Raw genomic sequence first — 20,790 nt, forward strand, 5'->3', positions numbered from 1 at the left:
GAAATTTTTGAATGAAAGAAACTGCTGTTCTAAATGTGTCCACTAGATGTCACAATAGCAATTATTTGTATCTTTGTAGATTATGCTACATATGTAAAAAAAAAAATAATAATAATAAACCACATGATGTTAGTACATCAGTCGAGGAAAATGAGCAAACTACATAAATAACATTCTGTAATTTTATTTTGATATTTTTTTATCTTGATAGATTGAAAATTAACACCAATGAGTTGACTGATGAACATTATCACATAGTGTATTTAGAAAGTATCAATAACGACAACTAAAGATAGAAGACTATTAACCGCAACATGTAAGTGTAAAAAAAACTCAACAACATATGATTTGTACATTTTCAGAATGTGCTTGTTCTATTTTCAAACAAAGAAAACAATCTGAAGTTGTCTTTATTTTTAAGTTATCGTACCGGGAGTAGATTTTTCTCCATGTGGCCCCCCATCTAAAATGAGTTTGACACCCCTGATCTAGAGCATCATTAAGAAGCCATGTTTGCATGAACGGAGACAGGAAGTAAAGAAGAAAACAAGGTAATACACTCATTATAGGATATGGAAGTTCCCCATGAGGGGTAAATTGAGGGCAGTAACATGTGGGCGAGTGTGTGTGTGGTGGTCCACGTTGACCACCGCAGGGGGCGACATGGTTGTCATGTAACAAGCGAGCCTGACAGCTTAATTACCAACGCAGCTAAAGATTTATTGGTTTATCAATCAGGGCTCCGGGCGCTGCCTTCGCCCTCGGGACACGAGAGCCATTACCATGAACCCGGTGGCCCATGTGACCCAGACTCCTCTCCATCGTACGGGGGCACATCCTGAATGCTGAATCCACCCGTTGGCACACATGCCTACATTCCGATACGCGCATATATAGTAACACTCCCAGGATATATCCAGCGTGTCAGGCATGTATGCACAAAGATGGCGCACTCGGGGCAGCATGTGGGCGATGGACCTTTCATGTTGTGAAAGAAAGAGCCCGGCAGAAGCAGAGAGAAGCTGCAGGCGAAAATGTTCCACTTCACCAAAAAGTGTTTTTCTCTGCTACAAACTCCAGCCATCTGGACGCAATTACGCTATTCCTGAATTAAAAGTGAGCTCATTTGGAATCTCATCAAGGAAGGGAAGAAGGGGCCGTGATCAAGCAGCCAGGTGCCACAAACACTTGCAGTCTTTGCTCAGAGTCTGGCCTGCAGTCACGCTTCTGCATGGGGGCATTTTAGGGAAATGCTGCCCTCATGTGGCGACTGCTGGGTGTGACAAGTGCAGAGTGCACAGTTGAAAGGGGGAGCTGGGCGAGTGAGTGGTACCTGAACGAGCCTCCTCCGGGGTCGTTGAGCTTGTTTTTCTGATTGCCCGAGATCTGGACAGCCAAGCCCACTGGAGTCCTCCCGGCTTGAAAGGCGCCTACCTTCCCCATTGTGCCTGTCAGGAGGAGGACACAAAAAAAATGACTTATGTACCTAGAACAGTGGTTCCTAACCTGGGTTCGATCGAACCCTCAGGGGTTTGGCGGAGCCTCTACCGCGGAGGTCAAGACACACCCGACTCATCGTGTAAATTAAAACTTCTGCCTATCATAAGAAGTCACACTGATTTGCAGGTGTTTAATTTGTTGTGAGTTCATGCACTGTGTTAGTTTTGTTCTTTGAACAAGATGATGTTCATGCACGGTTTATTTTGTGCACCAGTAAAAAAACATATACCGTATTTTCCGCACCATAAGCCGCACCTAAAAACCACAATTTTTCTCAAAAGCTGACAGCGCGGCTAATAACCCGGTGCGCCTTATATATGGATTAATATTAATATTTATTTTCATAAAGTTTAGGTCTCGCAACTACGGTAAACAGCCGCCATCTTTTTTCCCCGTAAAAGAGGAAGCGCTTCTTCTTCTACTGTAAGCAACCGCCAAGGTGAGCATCCGCCCCCGTAGAAGAAGAAGCACGCGGATATTACGTTTCATTTTATTTGTGTGTTTCTGTAAAGACCACAAAATGTCTCCTACTAAGAGACACGCGTACAAGGTTCCACTGACTTTTGATATTCATGTGAACCGCACTGTGGATACAACGGGAACACGTACGGTGAATATTCGCACCACAGGGAATGAGAAGTCGTCCTACTGTGGTTCTAGCTTGCCATGCTAACGGCCAGAAACTTCCACCCACGGTGATATTCAAAAGGAAGACCTTGCCAAAAGAGAACTTTCCAGCCGGCGTCATCATAAAAGCTAACTCAAAGGGATGGATGGATGAAGAAAAAATGAGCGAAGAGACCGGGTGACTTTTTTCACGCAGCTCCGTCCCTGTTGATCTACGACTGCATGCGCGTCCACATCACAGATGGTGTCAAAAAACAAGTGAAGCACACCGAAGAAGAATAATTAGAGGGATCCGTGGATGAGTAATAACTTCAGAAAGTGAGCTTTAAATGTTTATTTTGTGTGTTGTGTGACACTAACGTATGAGCAACGTTGAGTTTTTGATGTTGCTATTGCTCTGCACTATTTTGAGTGTTACTATTTTTGTGATTGCACATTTGCACATTACATTTTGGGAGTGAACAGAGTTGTTAGAACGCTGGTTTTTAATATATTATTAAAGTTTGACTGACCTATCTGACTGTTTTTTTGACATTCCCTTTAGCGTAGCGTAGGTGCGGCTAATAACACGGGGCGGCTAATAGGTAAACAAAGTTTTGAAATATGCCATTCATTGAAGGTGCGGCTTACGACACGGGGCGGCTTATGGTGCGGAAAATACGGTAACTTTGTCTTGAATTTGAAATTGTTTTATTTTGTTTTCACTAAAGAAGTGTTCGGTTTATGCGCGTATGAAACTGGTGGGGTTCGGTACCTCCAACAAGGTTAAGAACCACTGACCTATTGATTGATTGATTGATTGAGACTTGTATTAGTAGATTGCACAGTACAGTACATATTCCGCACAATTGACCACTAAATGGTAACACCCGAATACGTTTTTCAACTTGTTTACGTCGGGTCCATGTTAATCAATTCATGGAAGCAGAGTATTATGCAAAAAGTGACTTTTTAACGCAATCCAACAGTAACGTGTCCCTATAACCAAGGGGTGTCCAAACTTTTGCAACTGAGAGCCGCACACTGAAAAAATCAAAGCATGCAGGGGGCCATTTTGATGTTTTTCATTGCCAAAACCATTACAATACATACAGTACAGGCCAAAAGTTTGGACACACCTTCTCATGCATTCAATGCGTTATCTTTATTTTCATGACTATTTACATTGTAGATTGTCACTGAAGGCATCAAAAACTATGAATGAACACCTGGGAAGTTATGTACTTAACAAAAAAAGGTGAAATAACTGAAAACATGTTTTATATTCTAGTTTCTTCAAAATAGCCACCCTTTGCTCCGATTACTTTTTCGCACACTCTTGGCATTCTTTCAATGAGCTTCAAGATGTAGTCACCTGAAATGGTTTTCACTTCACAGGTGTGCTTGAAAAATTGAGAGAATGCCACGAGTGTGCAAAGCAGTAACCAGAGCAAAGGGTGGCTATTTTGAAGAAACTAGTGTGCACCGCCTTCCGCCCGATTGTAGCTGAGATAGGCTCCAGCGCCCCCCGCGACCCCGAAGGGAATAAGCGGTAGAAAATGGATGGATGGATGGATGGATAGAATATGAAACATGATTTCAGTTATTTCACCTTTTTTTGTTAAGTAAATAACTCCAAATGTGTTCATTCATAGTTTTGATGCCTCCAGTGACAATCTACAATGTAAATAGTCATGAAAATAAAGAAAACACATTGAATGAGGAAGTGTGTCCAAACTTTTGGCCTGCACTATACATGTTTTTAACTTTCAGGGCACCCTCAAGTTTGGTCACGGGGACCCAAAGGGTCTCAGTCATAAAATGTTAAAAGTAAGTTTAACATTTTTTTCAAAGCTTAAATATAGATAAACCTTAGCTCTCACTGTCAATATATTGTTGTTTTCTTGTTTTTATTTTGATGTGCCTTTTTGTGAAAGAAAATATTTGATGTAAAGTAATTGGAGCCCCAAATAGGTAAATAACAATTATAACAGAATTGTTTTATATTCTTTACTATTTTTTGTTCAATGACCGTTTAAAAAAAAAAAAAAAAAAGACAAAAATTCTCAAGGATCCAAAAAGGCCTCGGTTAGAAATACAGTAAGTCCAATTTTTTAAAATTTTCTTTATTTTTTAATTTCAACGCTTAACTCTTTTTTGTTTGTTTAATGCTCTTTTTGTCAAAAAAAAAACAACTTAGTTTTTTATATGGCAAACACAAAATATGCAATATTTTCTACAACAAATATTTCAAAATGGAATATTTGATGCAAGTAACTGGAGCCTTCAATAGGTCAATAATTCATAACAACAATGATTTAGATTTGAGCGATGGCAGTTAAAAAAACAAAAAACTAAACCCACAAAATTTCTTAGGTATCCAAAAGGGCCCCACTCATAACATTTTTTAAATTAAGTCATACATTATTTTTTTTTATTTTTTTTTTTAGCGCTTGAATCTGTAGATCAACTTCAAATCCATCCGCCGATTTTTTTCATTTTTATTTTATTGTCATAGAAAATGTTGATTTCTATGTCAAAAACAAAAAATATGCCAGATTTTCCCCAACAAATATTTTAACGTGCAATATTTGATGTGAAGTAATTTGAGCCTTAATACATCAATAAATCATGACAACATTGATTTTAAATCATTATTATTTTTTGAGCAAAGACAGTTTTAAAGGAAAAAAAAACAGCCTGCATGTTAGCTTTGTGGTATTCGAGTCAACATTGCAACTTTTTCTCGTTACAGTTCACCTGTATGCTCTTTTATTCCATTTTTTTAAATGTTTTTTTTAGTAGTAGTAAAGTAGTAGTGCTAATTTTTTAATAACAGTATTTTTCGAATGTGCCGCGGGCCGTGAGAGAACTAGCTGGTGGCCGCAAAACTCAAAACTCATTTGTATACTCTAGTCTTTAAATAGACCCCCTTTTTAGACCAGTTGATCTGCCATTTCTTTTCTGCTCTGCCCCCCTCTCCTTCGTGGAGAGGGGGGGCACAGATTCGGTGACCACAGATGATGCGCTAGCTGTCCAAAGTCGGTACCCAGGGTGGACCACTCATCTGTGCATCAGTTTAAGTAAACGTGACAGTTTAAGTAGTCTGAATGTCATTAAAACAGTTAGCTCCATCTTTTGACACTTCTTCAACTCTCGTCCTTGCACGCTACACCGCTACAACAAAGATGACGGGGAGAAGACGCTGCCGAAGGTGAGCCACGTAAATAAGACCGCCCACAAAACGGCGCATCCTGAAGCGACTGTCAGAAAGCGGCCTGAATATGGTCTGTAAAACATAATCCGTGCAACATTTTGACCAAAGAACCACCATTACATGTTATGTAGACCACAATGAAGTGTTTTCCAATTAGAAAAAAAATAATAATAATATGACTCCTTTAATGCGCCCTTTACTCCGAAAAAGTTTGAAAATAGACCATTCATCGGCAGTGCGCCTTTTAATATGGTCCAGAAAATACGGTATATAAATTCAGTGTCAAAAAAGAAGCTTTCGTAATAAAGACACAAATGTAGGGGTGTAACGGTACATGTATTTGTATTGAACCGTTTCGGTACGGGGGTTCCGGTTCGGTTCGGAGGTGTACCGAACGAGTTTCCACACGGACATATTAAGTAGCGTAACGCACATTGTGTAAACAATGCACACCGAGGCACAACACACAGCATGCTAGCAGCAAACGGGCTACGATAGACTGACCATACGTCCTCTTTTCACCGGACATATCCTCTTTTGCGGAGCTGTCAGGGCGGAGTTTCTTAAATGCCTCAAATGTCCGGCATTTTGAGTTAGGGTAGCGTGTATTTTCAATGTACATTCAGGGTTAAGAAGGGGTTAAAAACAAAACAAATTGTGCGCGCAGCAGCATTCGTGAGGGAGGGGCAGAGACAGAGCGAGAGAGTTATGATAAACGCGCATGCGTCGCCAGGCTCTGCTTTTTATCCATCGGTTTATCAGTTTTAATTTTTTATTATCTATAGCAGGGGTGTCAAAAGTGTGCCCCGGAGGCCATTTGCGGCCCACAGCTAATGTTTTAAAGGCCCACGGCACATTCTAAAAATACTATTAAAATAAACAAAAACATAACAAAAGTGAAATAAAAAAGCTTAAAGGTTAAATGCAATTTAGAAAAAGTTGCAATGTTGACTAATAAAAAAAAGCTGTTTTTTTTTCTTTCAAACTGTCATTGCTCAAAACATAATATTGAATCAAAATCAATGTTATTATGAATTATTGACATATCCAAGGTTCCGATTACTTCACATCAAATATTCCACTAAGAAAAATATTTTTGGTGGAAGATATTGCAAATTTGGTAAATAAATAACTCAAAAATGTATATTTGGTTGTTTTCCTACTGTACTGAAAATGAACCGAACCGTGACCTCTAAACCGAGGTACGTACCAAACCGAAATTTTTGTACGAGACTTAGCAAGTAATTGTCCATAAGTCAACGAACATATAACACCTGGAAGATACATGTATTACACATATTTTGACCACACCTCAAAGGTCATGTACACTCATGTGGAAATGTTCACTTTCCAGATTGGTGCAGAGTTACGTCACCGTGGAGAACGCAACACTTTACCGACTCTCCTCACACTTCCACGCCACATTCTGCTTGGCGCTCTGAGACATTTTCCTTTTTTTTTTCCTCCCCTCCCTCAGCGACGCACTAGGACTGCCAGAGTGAATTTAAACTTGATCTTAACAGGCATGTTCCTCGCCGAGAGGCACAGAAAAGTATTTTTAGAATGATCCCCGCATTCCAATTTATGGGCATAAAACAACCTACAGAACTTTCACTGCGGGGCAATCTTTCGGGGGTGGGGGGGTGTATCAAATTTGTATGCACCTCTGATTGCCCACACCCGCACATGCACAAAAATAAAAAGGTAAACACACCAACACATAGCACCTAAGCACACAGCGAGCTCTCTTAGGAGAGCGCTTCAGCTGGTTGGCGTCGGGGCGATGTTTGTGGGCTTGTGTGTGCGTGTGAATCAGAGTGAGTAAGCAGCGGCACTGATGTTTGAGGAGGCTTCATAAGCAGACAAGAAAAAACACCTGTTCTCGCTACGCTTCCTGCCTGTTTACACATCCTGCAGCCCAGCGAGAGGATGCCTGACTAATGGCTAAATGGCCTGTTTAGTCTCCTTCGCCGTGTGCGCCGTTTAAGCGCAGGTGGACTTTGAGTCACCATGCATCTGCACAAGAATGTAACCTGGCTTTGAAGAAGTTGGGCTGAATTGACTGTGTAATGACGATCTAACAGTAATACCAAGAGCAAACCTGGGCAAAAATACAGCCCGCGGGCCACATGCGGCCCATTATGATTTTCAATCCGGCTCGCCGGACGTTCTGCATAACCCACTACTACCGACCACGCAGTCTGACAGTTTATACATCAATGATGAAATCTTAACATTGCAAGACATGCCAATACGGCCGGGTTAACTTATAAAGTGCAATTTTAAATTTCCCGGGAAATTTCCGGCTGAAAACGTCTATGTATGATGACGTTTGCGCGTGACGTCGATGGTTGAAGCGGAAGTATTCGGACACATTGTATCACAATACAAACAGCTCTGTTTTCATCGCAAAATTCCACAGTATTCTGGACATCTGTGTTGGTGAATCTTTTGTAATTTGTTTAATGAACAATGGAGACTGCAAAGAAGAAAGCTGTAGGTGGGATCGGTGTATTAGCGGCTGGCTGCAGCAACACAACCAGGAGGACTTTGAGTTGGATAGCAGACGCGCTATCCGACGCTAGCCGCCGAACGCATCGATGATCGGGTGAAGTCCTTCGTCGCGCCGTCGATCGTTGGAACGCAGGTGAGCACGGGTGTTGGTGAGCAGATGAGGGCTGGCGTAGGTGGAGCGCTAATGTTTTTGTCATAGCTCTGACGAGGTCCCGTAGCTAAGTTAGCTTCAATGGCGTCGTTAGCAACAGCATTGCTAGGCTTCGACAGGCGGCACAGCATTAACCGTGTGGTTACAGGTCCAGTGTTTGGTTTGGTGTCTCCTGATAGTAGTATTGTTGATCTTCTGTCTATCCTTCCAGTCAGGGGTTTATTTCTTTTGTTTCTATCTGCATTTAAGCACGATGCTATCATGTTAGCTCCGTAGCTAAAGTGCTTCACCGATGTATTGTCGTGGAGATAAAAGTCACTGTGAATGTCCATTTCGCGTTCTCGACTCTCATTTTCAAGAGGATATAGTATCCGAGATGGTTTAAAATACCAATCCGTGATCCACAATAGAAAAAGGAGAAAGTGTGGAATCCAATGAGCCCTTTTACCTAAGTTACGGTCAGAGCGAAAAAAGATACGTCCTGCACTGCACTCTAGTCCTTCACTCTCACGTTCCTCATCCACGAATCTTTCATCCTCGCTCAAATTAATGGGGTAATCGTCGCTTTCTCGGTCCGAATCGCTCTCGCTGCTGGTGTAAACAATGGGGAAATGTGAGGAGCCCTTCAACCTGCGACGTCACGCTACTTCCGGTATAGGCAAGGCTTTTTATATCAGCGACCAAAAGTTGCGAACTTTATCGTCGATGTTCTCTACAAAATCCTTTCAGCAAAAATATGGCAATATCGCAAAATGATCAAGTATGACACATAGAATGGATCTGCTATCCCCGTTTAAATAAAAAAAATTCATTTCAGTAGGCCTTTAACATCAAAACTGTAGCCGTCATTATGATGTGCAGTGCTGTTTTTAAATGACTGTAAGTCCTGAACTATAGAAAGTATTTCAATGGTCAAAATCTGCACTTTTGGGTGTTATAGGAGTTATTACGGTAATCTACGTCACAGCAGCTCAGACGACGAACAAACCAGAGTGGGCGGGGTTTGTGTTCAGAGCAGCCAGCCTGAAACGCATGTGTCAGGAACAGATGCGGAAGCACATTTGTACAACAAATGTCTGCATAAAAGTGATAATATGTAATATTGTAGGTGTTTATTACCCTTTGCAGTCATATTTTGCTGTTTTTTGCTGTGTTTTGCTTGATTGTAAAATATACAAAACTATCGAGGAGGTGGTCTGAGAAGTAAAAGAGGAGCGATGTTTTTATGTTGTTAATATTCAGTGTTTTATTGTTCATAGTTAATATTGTAAATCCCACTTTCTTTATTTTCAAGTACATTTTGGGAGTCCCATTCAGTAAAAAAGTGTAAAATTCCATTCCGTTTTTTTTTAGGTGGTCTGTCATAACTTTTTTAGAACTCTATCGGACATTGTGACTTTTGGTATTAGTGTACCTGAAAAAAAGGGACCCAAACATACATACTGTAAAGCAGATTTTTACAGCTTAATGTGTATATATACTTTATACACACATACACATTGGCCCCCCCAGACACTTTTTTTTTCTCTCAATGTGGCCCCCCTGAGTCAAAATATTTTCCCTGCTCTGACCAAGAGCATGTTTATGAGTGCCAAGCGTGTGAGAAATCTTTCATCTCCCTCACTTGGTTGAGGTAGGAGGCTGTAAAACTCTCGCTTTTGAAGTTGTATGGGAAGAAAAAAAATCTCCTTTTCTCATTGACGGACAGGTGTTGTTTTTTTAAAGGCTTTGCTACACATCTTAAAACAAAGCCTGAATTCTGCCATTAATCTAGTCAGCTGTACATATGGGAGCTATAGGTTTTGATTATTTTCAGTTAACTTAGCAGGGGTGTGGGCCAATTTCGGCCCACAGCTCCTTTTTTATTGGCCCTCGGTAGACCGTAAACATTTAATGAATTAATTATTAACAAGATGTTATTAGCAATGCGGTCAAATCAATCACACTTTTGACTAGGGGAGTCAAAAAAAAATTTCATCAGCCACTAAGGCAAATCATATTGTTGATGTACAGACTTACTTTGGAAAAAAATAGTTTGGGATACTTCCCTTGTTGCCTTATTTGTATTTGACTTTATCAAGTGTTTGGGTAGAATTTTATTAAACAAAACCAGTATTCTCTTTCGTAATATAGAAATGTATCACATCTGTTTATGTATTTTATGGAGGAATGTAGTAAATCATAGAAGTGGCACCCAATGTTATTAAAAAGTATTGATTTTGAATTGATACCTGTTTTAAATCGATTTTTTTTGACCGACTTGAACCATTTAATACTAAAAAATAAATTAAATAAACTCAACAAATAATACATTAAAATTGATCAGCAACTTTAGCTCAGGATGACAATATAAAAGACAATATAACCTACAAAACAAAAATGATTAAAACAATTTGTGCTGCTTTTTTTTAAATCAAAATGATGAAGTCAGGATTACCGGCTACAATGAGTACGTTTAGTAGGGCAACGCTTATTACAGACGGGTTTAAAGCATGATAATGATAAAGCAAGTTCCCCAAGGTCAAACCCCCCCAGTGGTTCTCAAACAAGTGGTGCGCCAAAGAATCACTACATTAAAGTACAGTGTTACTGTTCAAACTGTGTGAAATGTTATAGTGACCAAAAATATTAAATATACTTAATTAACAATTCTGCCTTGTTTTTAATGAATACTTACGCTTATTACGCTACTGTATTTTAAAGTTGGTCATTATGGGGGTATTCGGAGAACCAAGTGTTTCCTAAAGTTGTACTTAGTGAAAAAACGTTCGAGAACCACTGAGACATGGTATCTATTACGTTGGACAAGTGCAGAATTACAGTGTATATGTAAAAAAAACAAGTGCACAAAAGCGCTTCTTGGAGACACAAGATGCTGTTTTAAAGCTACAGACTATGAATATTTGGATGTCCCACGATTCGATTCAATATCGATTCTTGGGGTCACGATTCGATTCAAAATCGATTTTTTTTTTCAATTCAACACAATTCTCGATTCAAAAACGATTTTTTTCCTGATTCAAAAGGATTCTCTATTCATTCAATACATAGGATTTCAGCAGGATCTACCCCAGTCTGCTGACATGCAAGCATAGTAGTAGATAATTGTAAAAAGCTTTTATAATTGTAAAGGACAATGTTTTATCAACTGATTGCAATAATGTAAATTTGTTTTAACTATTAAATGAACCAAAAATATGACTTATTTTATATTTGTGAAAATATTGGACACAGTGTGTTGTCAAGCTTATGAGATGCGATGCAAGTGTAAGCCACTGTGACACTATTGTTCTTTTTTTTTCTTTTTTATATATGTCTAATGATAATGTCAATGAGGGATTTTTAATCACTGCTATGTTGAAATTCTAACTAATATTGATACTGTTGTTGATAATATTCATTTTTGTTTCACTACTTTTGGTTTGTTCTGTGTCGTGTTTGTGTCTCCTCTCAATTGCTCTGTTTATTGCAGTTCTGAGTGTTGCTGGGTCGGGTTTGGTTTTGGAATTGGATTGCATTGTTGTGGTATTGCTGAGTATTGTTTTGTTGGATTGATTGATTTAAAAAAAATAAAAAATAAAAACTTTAATAATAAAAAATAAAAAATCAATTTTTTAAAAGTGAGAATCGATTCTGAATCGTACAACGTGACAATCGCGATTCGAATTCGAATCGATTTTTTCCCACACCCCTACTACAGACACACTAAACAAAATGTTCCGGTAGGCTTTACTAAAAGCACTTTTAACTCTTTCAATTCCAGCATTGAGGCTAGATTTCAAAGAACACACTTCTATTACTATTGTGAGACTTACCGTATTTTTTCAACCAGAGGGCGCACCAGATTACAAGGCGCGCTGCCGATGAGCGGGCCTATAATATTATAAGGCGCATCAAAGGAGTCATATTATGATTTTTTTCTAAATTTAAAACATTTCCTTGTGGTGCACATAACACGTAATGGTGGTTCCTTGGTCAAAATGTTGCATAGATTATGTTTTACAGATTATCTTCAAGCCGCTTTCTGACAGTCGCTTCAGGATGCGCCGTTTTGTGGGCGGTCTTATTTACGTGGCTCACCTTCGACAGCGTCTTTTCTCCGTCATCTTTGTTGTAGCGGTGTAGCGTGCAAGGACGGGAGTGGAAGAAGTGTCAAAAGATGGAGCTAACTGTTTTAATGACATTCAGACTTTACTTAAATCAATAACGGAGCAGCATCTCCTCATCCGTGGCTCACTAGTGCAACAACGCCGGAAATGTGTCCCGTGAAAAGCCATCCGACCGGAACTCTCTAATAACTTATGTTCCTTGGGTGAATAATACAAACTCACTACACTGGTAGTTTTTAGTGCTTCCATAGCGAGATATAAATTAGTACTTTACACTACTTTGTATTAGAAATGGCAACAGCAGAGGGTGAATATCCCATAACAAGAAGATAGTGAAAAAGAAGAAGCTTATCGACGACGGCATCGGCACGGACTACAGTGGCGGACGTGCGCAAATTTCCAGGACTTATGCAGATCTCAAATACACATCAGCAGGTACCAGAAGGTAAGAAAAGTTGGTTTTGCATAATATTGTGATACAAAACGCCAGATAATATGTCTGCTAATGGGTGCTATTTTGCGGTCCTTATACACACACCATAGTAATACTTGTATCTCTGACTACGGTAGCCGTAATGGGCCGACAACCCATCAAGCGGTGTGGCTTCAAAGTCATACTAAAACATTTTGACAGATGTTTGAGTGCCGTGTGTAATGTTCTTTATTTTCAATGGAATATTTAAAGTTTTGGTGTTGTTTACTTGTGTCATATTGCAGTCTACACATATCTCTTATGTGTGACTACCATCTACTGGTCACACTTATCATTAACCATGTACCAAATAAAATTGTTTCGAGGTCGGTAAGCACAACTAGAATTATTCCGTACATTAGGCATACCGGGTTATAGGGCGCACTGTCGATTTTTGAGAAAATGAAAGGATTTTAAGTGTGCTTTATAGTCCGAAAAATACTGTATTTAGAATAGCTGAAACGTACTATGAGGCCGTTAAAACTAGAAAAGCAATACAGAAAGTATGGAGAAGTTGTCAAACTTGTCTCACCTTGAGCTCTCGCAGACTGTGTGGGCATCACCGGAACGCGAACTTGTCCACCTACTGGGCCGGTGGTTTTCATACCCTGAAGCAAGACGGAGAGACAGCTGTCACTCACAAAAGTCATTACTGGAGGAAACATGAAACAACATGGTTAAAAAGTACTGCCGTGTGAATTTAACCCACTTGAATGCAGGGGTGTTTTTTTGTTCTCCTGCAGAATACCAGGCATTTATTAAAAGTCCACCTGTTATTCTTGGTTAAAAAAAAGGAGCCCGTCTATTTGAGAAGTGGCGCTTATTTGTTTCGAGTGACTGACACGCATGATTCATGTGGCGGGGCGTCTATTCTAGCACCAGAAGGGCACTAATTGAGAAATTAGTGTGATTTCAGTGTTTCCCATAAACTGCCAAGATACCTGGCTATGGGCGTGGCTATGGGCGTTGTCACCATGACATCATCGAGTAATTTGCATAATGTACTACAATGATATGATTTTCTCTAACAAGGCTCAAAAAATGTATACTTACTAATTAATAATAACAGTTTTGTTTTAAATGTCCATCCATCCATCCATTTTACAATATAATTACAACACTTTATGTACATATTTATATACAGATTTGAACAATAAGTTATTCACTGAAATATATTTATTAATTGTGGTTCTTACAAAAAATATATCTTATAAAATATAAAAGCTAAAATGTCTCTTAAAGCTCTGCCCCTTTAATTAGTGCGTACTAAATAATTTAACTTTAGCCTTCTACTACAACCATATTATTTACCAGCAACATAAAGTGAAACAGAGGCAGAGGTGTCCTGCCACAGTCAGTAACAAATAAACAGAAAACAGTAGTGGTCAAATACAAATAAGGCAACAAGAGAAGTATCCTACACTTCTCTTTTGTAAAGTAAATCTGAACAGCCTATATGGGCATCTACACCAACTATATGATTTGCCTGAGAAGCTGGACAGGACAAAAAAAAATTTTAAAAAATGTTAAATTTGTGGCGGACGTAATTCTTTCGTGGCGGGCCGCCACAAATAAATGAATGTGTGGGAAACACTGGATTTAACACGGTAGTGTCTTTGGAGTTCAAACTGTGTTTGAACGTCAATGAGAAGTTCTAGTGTTGATTTGGAATAAATCTTAGCCGACAAGTCAGCATTTACAGTGGTAACTCCATTTTCTGAAAGGCTTGCAACGACAAATAATATGAAAGTAACAAGAAATCCAGTGTGCAAAAACGTAGAAGAAGCTGGGCAGTGAACCAGGGGGCCGCGCTGGGCTATTAGAGTCACTTCCTTCCTGTGTAGCCGCCACAGGTCGGGCCTGGGGCTCAGCATTCATTCCTTACCAGTTTGCTTCTTGCTGCATATTTTTTTTGCCTTGTTTTCCGTTCCCTGACACATGCTATATTATTGTTCAAGGGGTGAGGGGGAAAAAAAAGGGAAAAAAAGCAAGACAAAGCCCCCCCCCAGATGCACTGCAGGGCCCTGCACGAGTGGAAGGAATTCATTGGGCACAGACAGCAGACACCTCTGGCCACTCAGCGACACACTTTAGGGAACAAAATAACACAGGTGGAAAGTTTGGAAATGATTGTAAAACAATTTGTAGATGCTTGAAATGGCACTTTTGACTTCACTAGAAAAACTCACAATCAGTCACAAGTATAGTAATTTTTTCAGTGAGACATAAGAGCTTGTTTTTAGGCAATAGGTCTTCTGAGGAAAAAAATACTACTCACAAGTTTGTTGTAAGACAGGGGTGTCCCAAGTGCGGCCCCACGGCACATTCAAAAAATACAATGAAAAAAAAAAAAAACATAAAAAGTGGTATAAAAGAGCAAACAGGTGAAATGTGCATTATTTACTCTAATAACACAAAGCTGCCATGCAGGCTGTTTCTTTCTTTAAAAAATAATAATGAATCAAAATCAATGTCATTATGAATTATTGACCTATTCAAGGCTCCATTTACTTCACATTAAATATTCCACTTTGAGATATTTTGGGGGGGAAATGTTGCATATTTTTTGGTTGCCTTTTAAAAAACATAGTTTTTTAAAGAAGGGCCTAAAACGAACAAACAAAAAACATAAACAACAATAAAACTTATAAGTGACGGATAGATCTGAAGTTGACCTTGAGACTATTGTGGTAAAAGTTAAAAAAAATGTTGGATTAATTTTTTTAAACTTTACTGAGCAGTACCCTTTTGGATCCCCAATAATTTTAGTGGGACTTTTTTTTTTTTTAAGTGTCATTGCTAAAAAAATAGTGAATTAAAATCAATGTTGTTATTAGTTATTGACCTTTTTAAGACTCCAATTATTATATAATCTCAAATATTCCACTTTAAATTTTTATTGGGGGAAAATATTGCATATTTTGTGTTTTTTTCCATAAAAAAACACGGTTTTCCTTGACAATAATGGCATACAACTTAAATCTTTAAAAGCGTTATATTGACAGATAGACCTAATGTTGATCTAGAGATTTAAACCTTGAATAATAATAATAATAATAATACTAAATAATGACACATTTGTAATATTTTTTTTGACCAAAACCTTTTGGGGTCCCCGGGATCAACTCTAAGTGGAGGCCTAAATGTATCTTTTTTATACATATATTGTATTGGTTTTTAAAATAAAAAATATAAAAATGGCCCCCGCTTGCTTTGATTTTTCAGTGTGCGGTCCTCAGTGGAAAAAGTTTGGACACCCCTGTAATAAGACATAAAACCTCACAACACCAGTAAGTTAATCGCACAAGTTTTAATTGCTAATTTCAAGATCACTTAAGTTTTTAAAAGCTGTCTTATTTCAAAAACTCTTACCAAGAAAATTTTGACTCGTTCCATTGGCAGATTTTTTTTTGCTCAATACAAGCAAAAATAACTTTTTTAAGAGGAACATTTTTTCAAGTCTTTATCTTATTGTACAGTAGAACCTCAATTAACACACACCCCTATTTGCAAACTTCCAATTTACGAACTTTCAAATCGTGCCGAATACGCCTCTGCGAACTAACCATGTCGCTGCGTACAAACGCTCCATTTTGTGTCCTGCTGGAAGCCATTTTCTGCTTGCTCGTATTAAAGAGCTTCAGGGTGCCGGCTTCGTCCAACAGAGAGTTTTTAATTGTGATGAGAATGGACTTTTCTGAAATAAATGCTAAAGTGGACTTTATTCTCAGAGGAGAACACTAACTCTCTTTCAGCGGCGCCTCTTCCAAACCACCCTGGCCTCTCCCTTCTCTCCCTCAATCTGCTTGTTTCGCTCCTCTCATTAGGAGAAGCTCGCGAAATGACTTTTGCTAATAGTATACTGGAAGTGGATTTTATTTTTTTAAATGTTTATTATTGTAGCAATATGATTGTTAAAGTTAAGGATTTTGGTGATTTCTGATCGTTTGTAAGGGCACCAAAGGGACTTCTGTGTGTGCGTGCTTGCTAGCAGAGCAGCACATACAGGTCTATTCAGCTTATTGTTGTTGTTATTTTAGATTGTTAGTAGGGATGTCCGATAATTTCGGCAGTCCGATATTATCGGCCGATAAATGCTTTAAAATGTAATATCGGAAATTAACGGTATCGGTTTCAAAATTATCGGTATCGGTTTCAAAAAGTAAAATGTATGACTTTTTAAAACGCCGCTGTGTACACGGACGTAGGGAGAAGTACAGAGCGCCAATAAACCTTAAAGGCACTGCCTTTGCGTGCCGGCCCAGTCACATAATATCTACGACTTTTCACACACACAAGTGAATGCAAGGCATACTTGGTCAACAGCCATACAGGTCACACTGAGGGTGGCCGTATAAACAACTTTAACACTGTTACAAATATGCGCCACACTGTGAACCCACACCAAACAAGAATGACAAACACACTTTGGGAGAACATCCGCACCGTAACACAACATAAACACAACAGAACAAATACCCAGAACCCCTTGCAGCACTAACTCTTCCGGGACGCTACAATATACACCCCCGCTACTCCCTACCGTTACCCCGCCCCACCTAACCCCGCCCACCTCAACCTCCTCATGCTCTCTCAGGGAGAGTTTGTCCCAAATTCCAAGCTGCTGTTTTGAGGCATGTTAAAAAAAATAATGCACTTGGTGACTTCAATAATAAATATGGCAGTGCCGTGTTGGCATTTTGTTCCATAACTTGAGTTGATTTATTTTGGAAAACCTTGTTACATTGTTTAATGCATCCAGCGGGGCATCACAACAAAATTAGGCATAATAATGTGTAAGTTCTACGACTGTATATATCGGTATCGGTTGATATCGGAATCGGTAATTAAGAGTTGGACAATATCGGAATATCGGACATCGGCAAAAAAGCCATTATCGGACATCTCTAATTGTAAGTCAATAGATAATTGATTCATCACTTCTATGTTATGTTTGTTTGATGTACAGTACTGTATAGCACTATATATTGTGTTCAAAGTGTACAAATCTTAACTAAAATACCGACTTTTGTCGAAGCTGGAAGGCATTATTTGTATTTACATTGTTTCTTAAAGAGAAATGTGCTTCAATATAGAATTTACGAACCGTGTTCAAGAACCAATCCAGTTCGTAAATCGAGGTTCCACTATAGTTACTTTTGGTAATAATTCTATACAGTACTTGATTAATGTGAAAGATGTTAGTACAGAAAATACTTTGATTTGTGATTATTTGAATAAACACTCCACAAAAAATAAACGCCACCCAACCCCGCCCAAAAAAAAAACATCTACTTTTTTGCACCCTCAGGATATTGTAAAAATATCTAGGTGTCTGTAATTTCTGTACCACTGTACTTAAGTGTTTTTGCCCCATCGATGAGGGCTATGAAATTGCCAAGACGCACGATACAATCAACTGCTTGTGCATGCGTAATAAGTACCTATTAAGTATTAACACGTTTTAGAGCACAACAAAAGACTCGACAGCAAACACTGAACTGACTAGCCAACGCACAATAAACTATACACTACTGAAATCTAATGTATTGGTTTTCACTGCAAAAACTGAAATATAAGTAAGATTAAATATCTCAAATAAGGGTGATATTTGCTTATTTTCTGTCTGATAAGATAATTCTTCTCACTAAGCAGATTTTATGTTAGAGTTAGAGTGTTTTACTTGTTTTAAGTGTTTTGGTCCTAAATGATCTCAGTAAGATATTACAGCTTGTAGCTGAGATTTTATGACCTATATTGAGTAAAACATGCTTGGAACTAGAATATCAACTGTTGCAAAGCTGTGTCATCAACACTCACAAGTATAAAACTACTTTTTCAAAGTAATAATTTCTTATTTCAAGCATGAAAAAAAAATCATGACTTTGACACAACCGTGTCTCATAATTAAAACAGATGACAGCCTAATGGACTTTGCTGTTTTATTTTCAATGAAACAATAGAAAACACATTGTACAGTTGGCACAGTACAGTAAACTGACAGTTAATATTTAAACATTTAACATGTGACATTTCTAACAATTTTGAACAGAAATAGTTCATGCACATTCAGATGAATTCTTCAAAATTACAATTAAATTTTTTTTTGCCGGGGGCCGTGCTGTTTATATGCGCACTAATTGACTGAAAGAGCACGCACTTGGCGCGATGATGTCATGTTATCGATGGAAAAATGCATTTTTAGACGATATGATTTGCCTGGGCGGCTAGGAAACCCCGAGAGTAACAAGCGGTTGCCTTGTTGCCTTTCCATTAAGAACAATAAATTAGTTTTTAGTATAAGTTTGCTGGTTTCAAGAAATGCAATGCCAAGCGCATATCATTATGTCACGATAATGGCACCAGCATTTATTTCATTTAAGAATATTTTTCAACATATTGAGCAAAAAGGTCTCTTATTTTTTTTCTACCAAGAAAAGTGCACTTGTTATTAGTGAGAATATACTTATTTTAAGGTATTTTGGTGTTCATAGAGGTTAGCTAATTTGACTTCTTTTGGAAAGTCTTGACAAGCCAAATGTTCTTGTTCTATTGGCAGATAATTTTGCTTAGTTCAAATAAAATACCCCTAATTTTTGTATTTTTTTTTTTCTTGTTTTTGAACACTGACTTTTTGCAGTGTTGCAACTGTAATTGAGACTCAGAAATGAGATAATGAAACAAGATATAATAACTGGACATCAGTTATCATAATCAGCTCATTTTTGCAGTGAAAATAATATTTTATTATCAAAAACAATATTTATTAAGACACACGAAAGTACTGAATATTCCAACTATTGCCAGGTACCTGGAATTGGAACCGTATCGGTTCAAATGTGAACAGTACCCATCCCTGCTAGTACTGGCTGACATTTGCAAAACTGAACTTTGTTATTAAACTCCAGTTCTTATTTTGTAATTTGTATTGGTATTATGTAGTATAGTAAAGGACAGTAGTATACCATAAATTCTGGACTGTAATCCGCTCGTTTTTTCCTACGCTTTGAACCATGCAGTTTATAAAACGGTGCGGCTAAATAATGAATATTCCTTCGCTGACGGCCATGATGCAAATAGTTTAAGAAGTAGCTAAAACACTGCCGACTACGGATGGACGTTCCCCGTTAGCTAGCTAGCCGTGTCTTAAAGCACCTCTTCCTGAGGGTGTTTCAGTGTTATAGCTTCACCTTTATCTTTAGTTTTTAGGCCAAAATGCGTCTGTTCTCCCTTTTCTGTCTACACACATTGTCTGCTTGTAAGTACACCGTGATTGTGCGCTGCCGAACATGCTCCTCTTCTCACAAAACCAGCAATGTCTTGACGTGACGACGCACAGACGTCATGCCTGGGAACCGTTACTTTTCAAACAGAGTATAGCAGAGCTGCGGACCTGCAGCGAAGCGGGGTGTGCCAGGACCGGCTTCGAGATCAGCGACAGGTGCGTAGATGACCCAGCTGTGAGTGTTTGTCTGATCACCTGTCGCTCTGTTAAAGGCAGCAGTCGGGAAGGAGAAGGGAGAGTGGTTGATGGTGGAGAACGAGCACGAGCGAGAGAGAGACAGAGACGCCAGAAACCCTATGGCTGAAAAGCAACGGAACGAACATTTAATGAAAAATAAATCCCTTTTCAGAATTATGAACAAAGCTGTCATGTCCGTCCTTGGTGGTCCAAAGAACCAAAAGGAGCAAGACCTCCACAGTATTGTTTCAGTATTGTAAATTCATCAAAATGTCACCGTGGACTTTTTGAGCCTGTTTAGCTGATTGGAGAGCTAGCTTTCACAGCGAGTGTGTCCATGAGGATGACTTCTGTTTTGTTTGATCAGCCGTTTTACAGACACCGTTTGGAAACAATTAAGCTATGTAAATAAACATTTACAAAATATTTCTGTGCAAATAGTTAATTTCACAACATATATATATCTGCGGCTTATGCTCCGGTGCGGCTAAAATATGAAAACATATTTTTTCTCTTTGGAAATTTAGTGGGTGTGGCTTATATATCGGTGCGCTCTATAGTCCGGAAAACAAGGTAGTTTCTTCATATTTCTGGGCTGTAGTTTCCATTCAATTCAAATATGTAAAATTGCATTCAGAGTATACTGCACTGACTTGGGAGTCAAGTGTCTTCCATCCTACCCTAAGAAAATGCTTACAGTGGTTGCAAAAAAGCGGATTTTATTTGGCCTGATTCAACAAACTGTTGGCGAGCCAGAGG

General features: G+C 38.7%; 1 protein-coding gene across 1 annotated transcript in view; it reads right to left on the minus strand.

Annotated features, from left to right (window-relative positions):
* LOC133631290 (transcription initiation factor TFIID subunit 4) overlaps window positions 1-20,790 on the minus strand; it is a 300,647-nt gene that overhangs the window by 215,861 nt on the left and 63,996 nt on the right. The window contains exons 8-9 of the mRNA XM_062023471.1: window positions 13,102-13,177; window positions 1,334-1,448 (exon numbers count right to left, since the gene is read on the minus strand). Coding sequence (XP_061879455.1) covers window positions 1,334-1,448; window positions 13,102-13,177 — 191 coding nt within the window. The remainder of the gene's footprint in view (window positions 1-1,333; window positions 1,449-13,101; window positions 13,178-20,790) is intronic.

This window comes from Entelurus aequoreus, linkage group LG02 (assembly GCF_033978785.1).
Source record: "Entelurus aequoreus isolate RoL-2023_Sb linkage group LG02, RoL_Eaeq_v1.1, whole genome shotgun sequence".
Taxonomy (NCBI): domain Eukaryota; kingdom Metazoa; phylum Chordata; class Actinopteri; order Syngnathiformes; family Syngnathidae; genus Entelurus; species Entelurus aequoreus.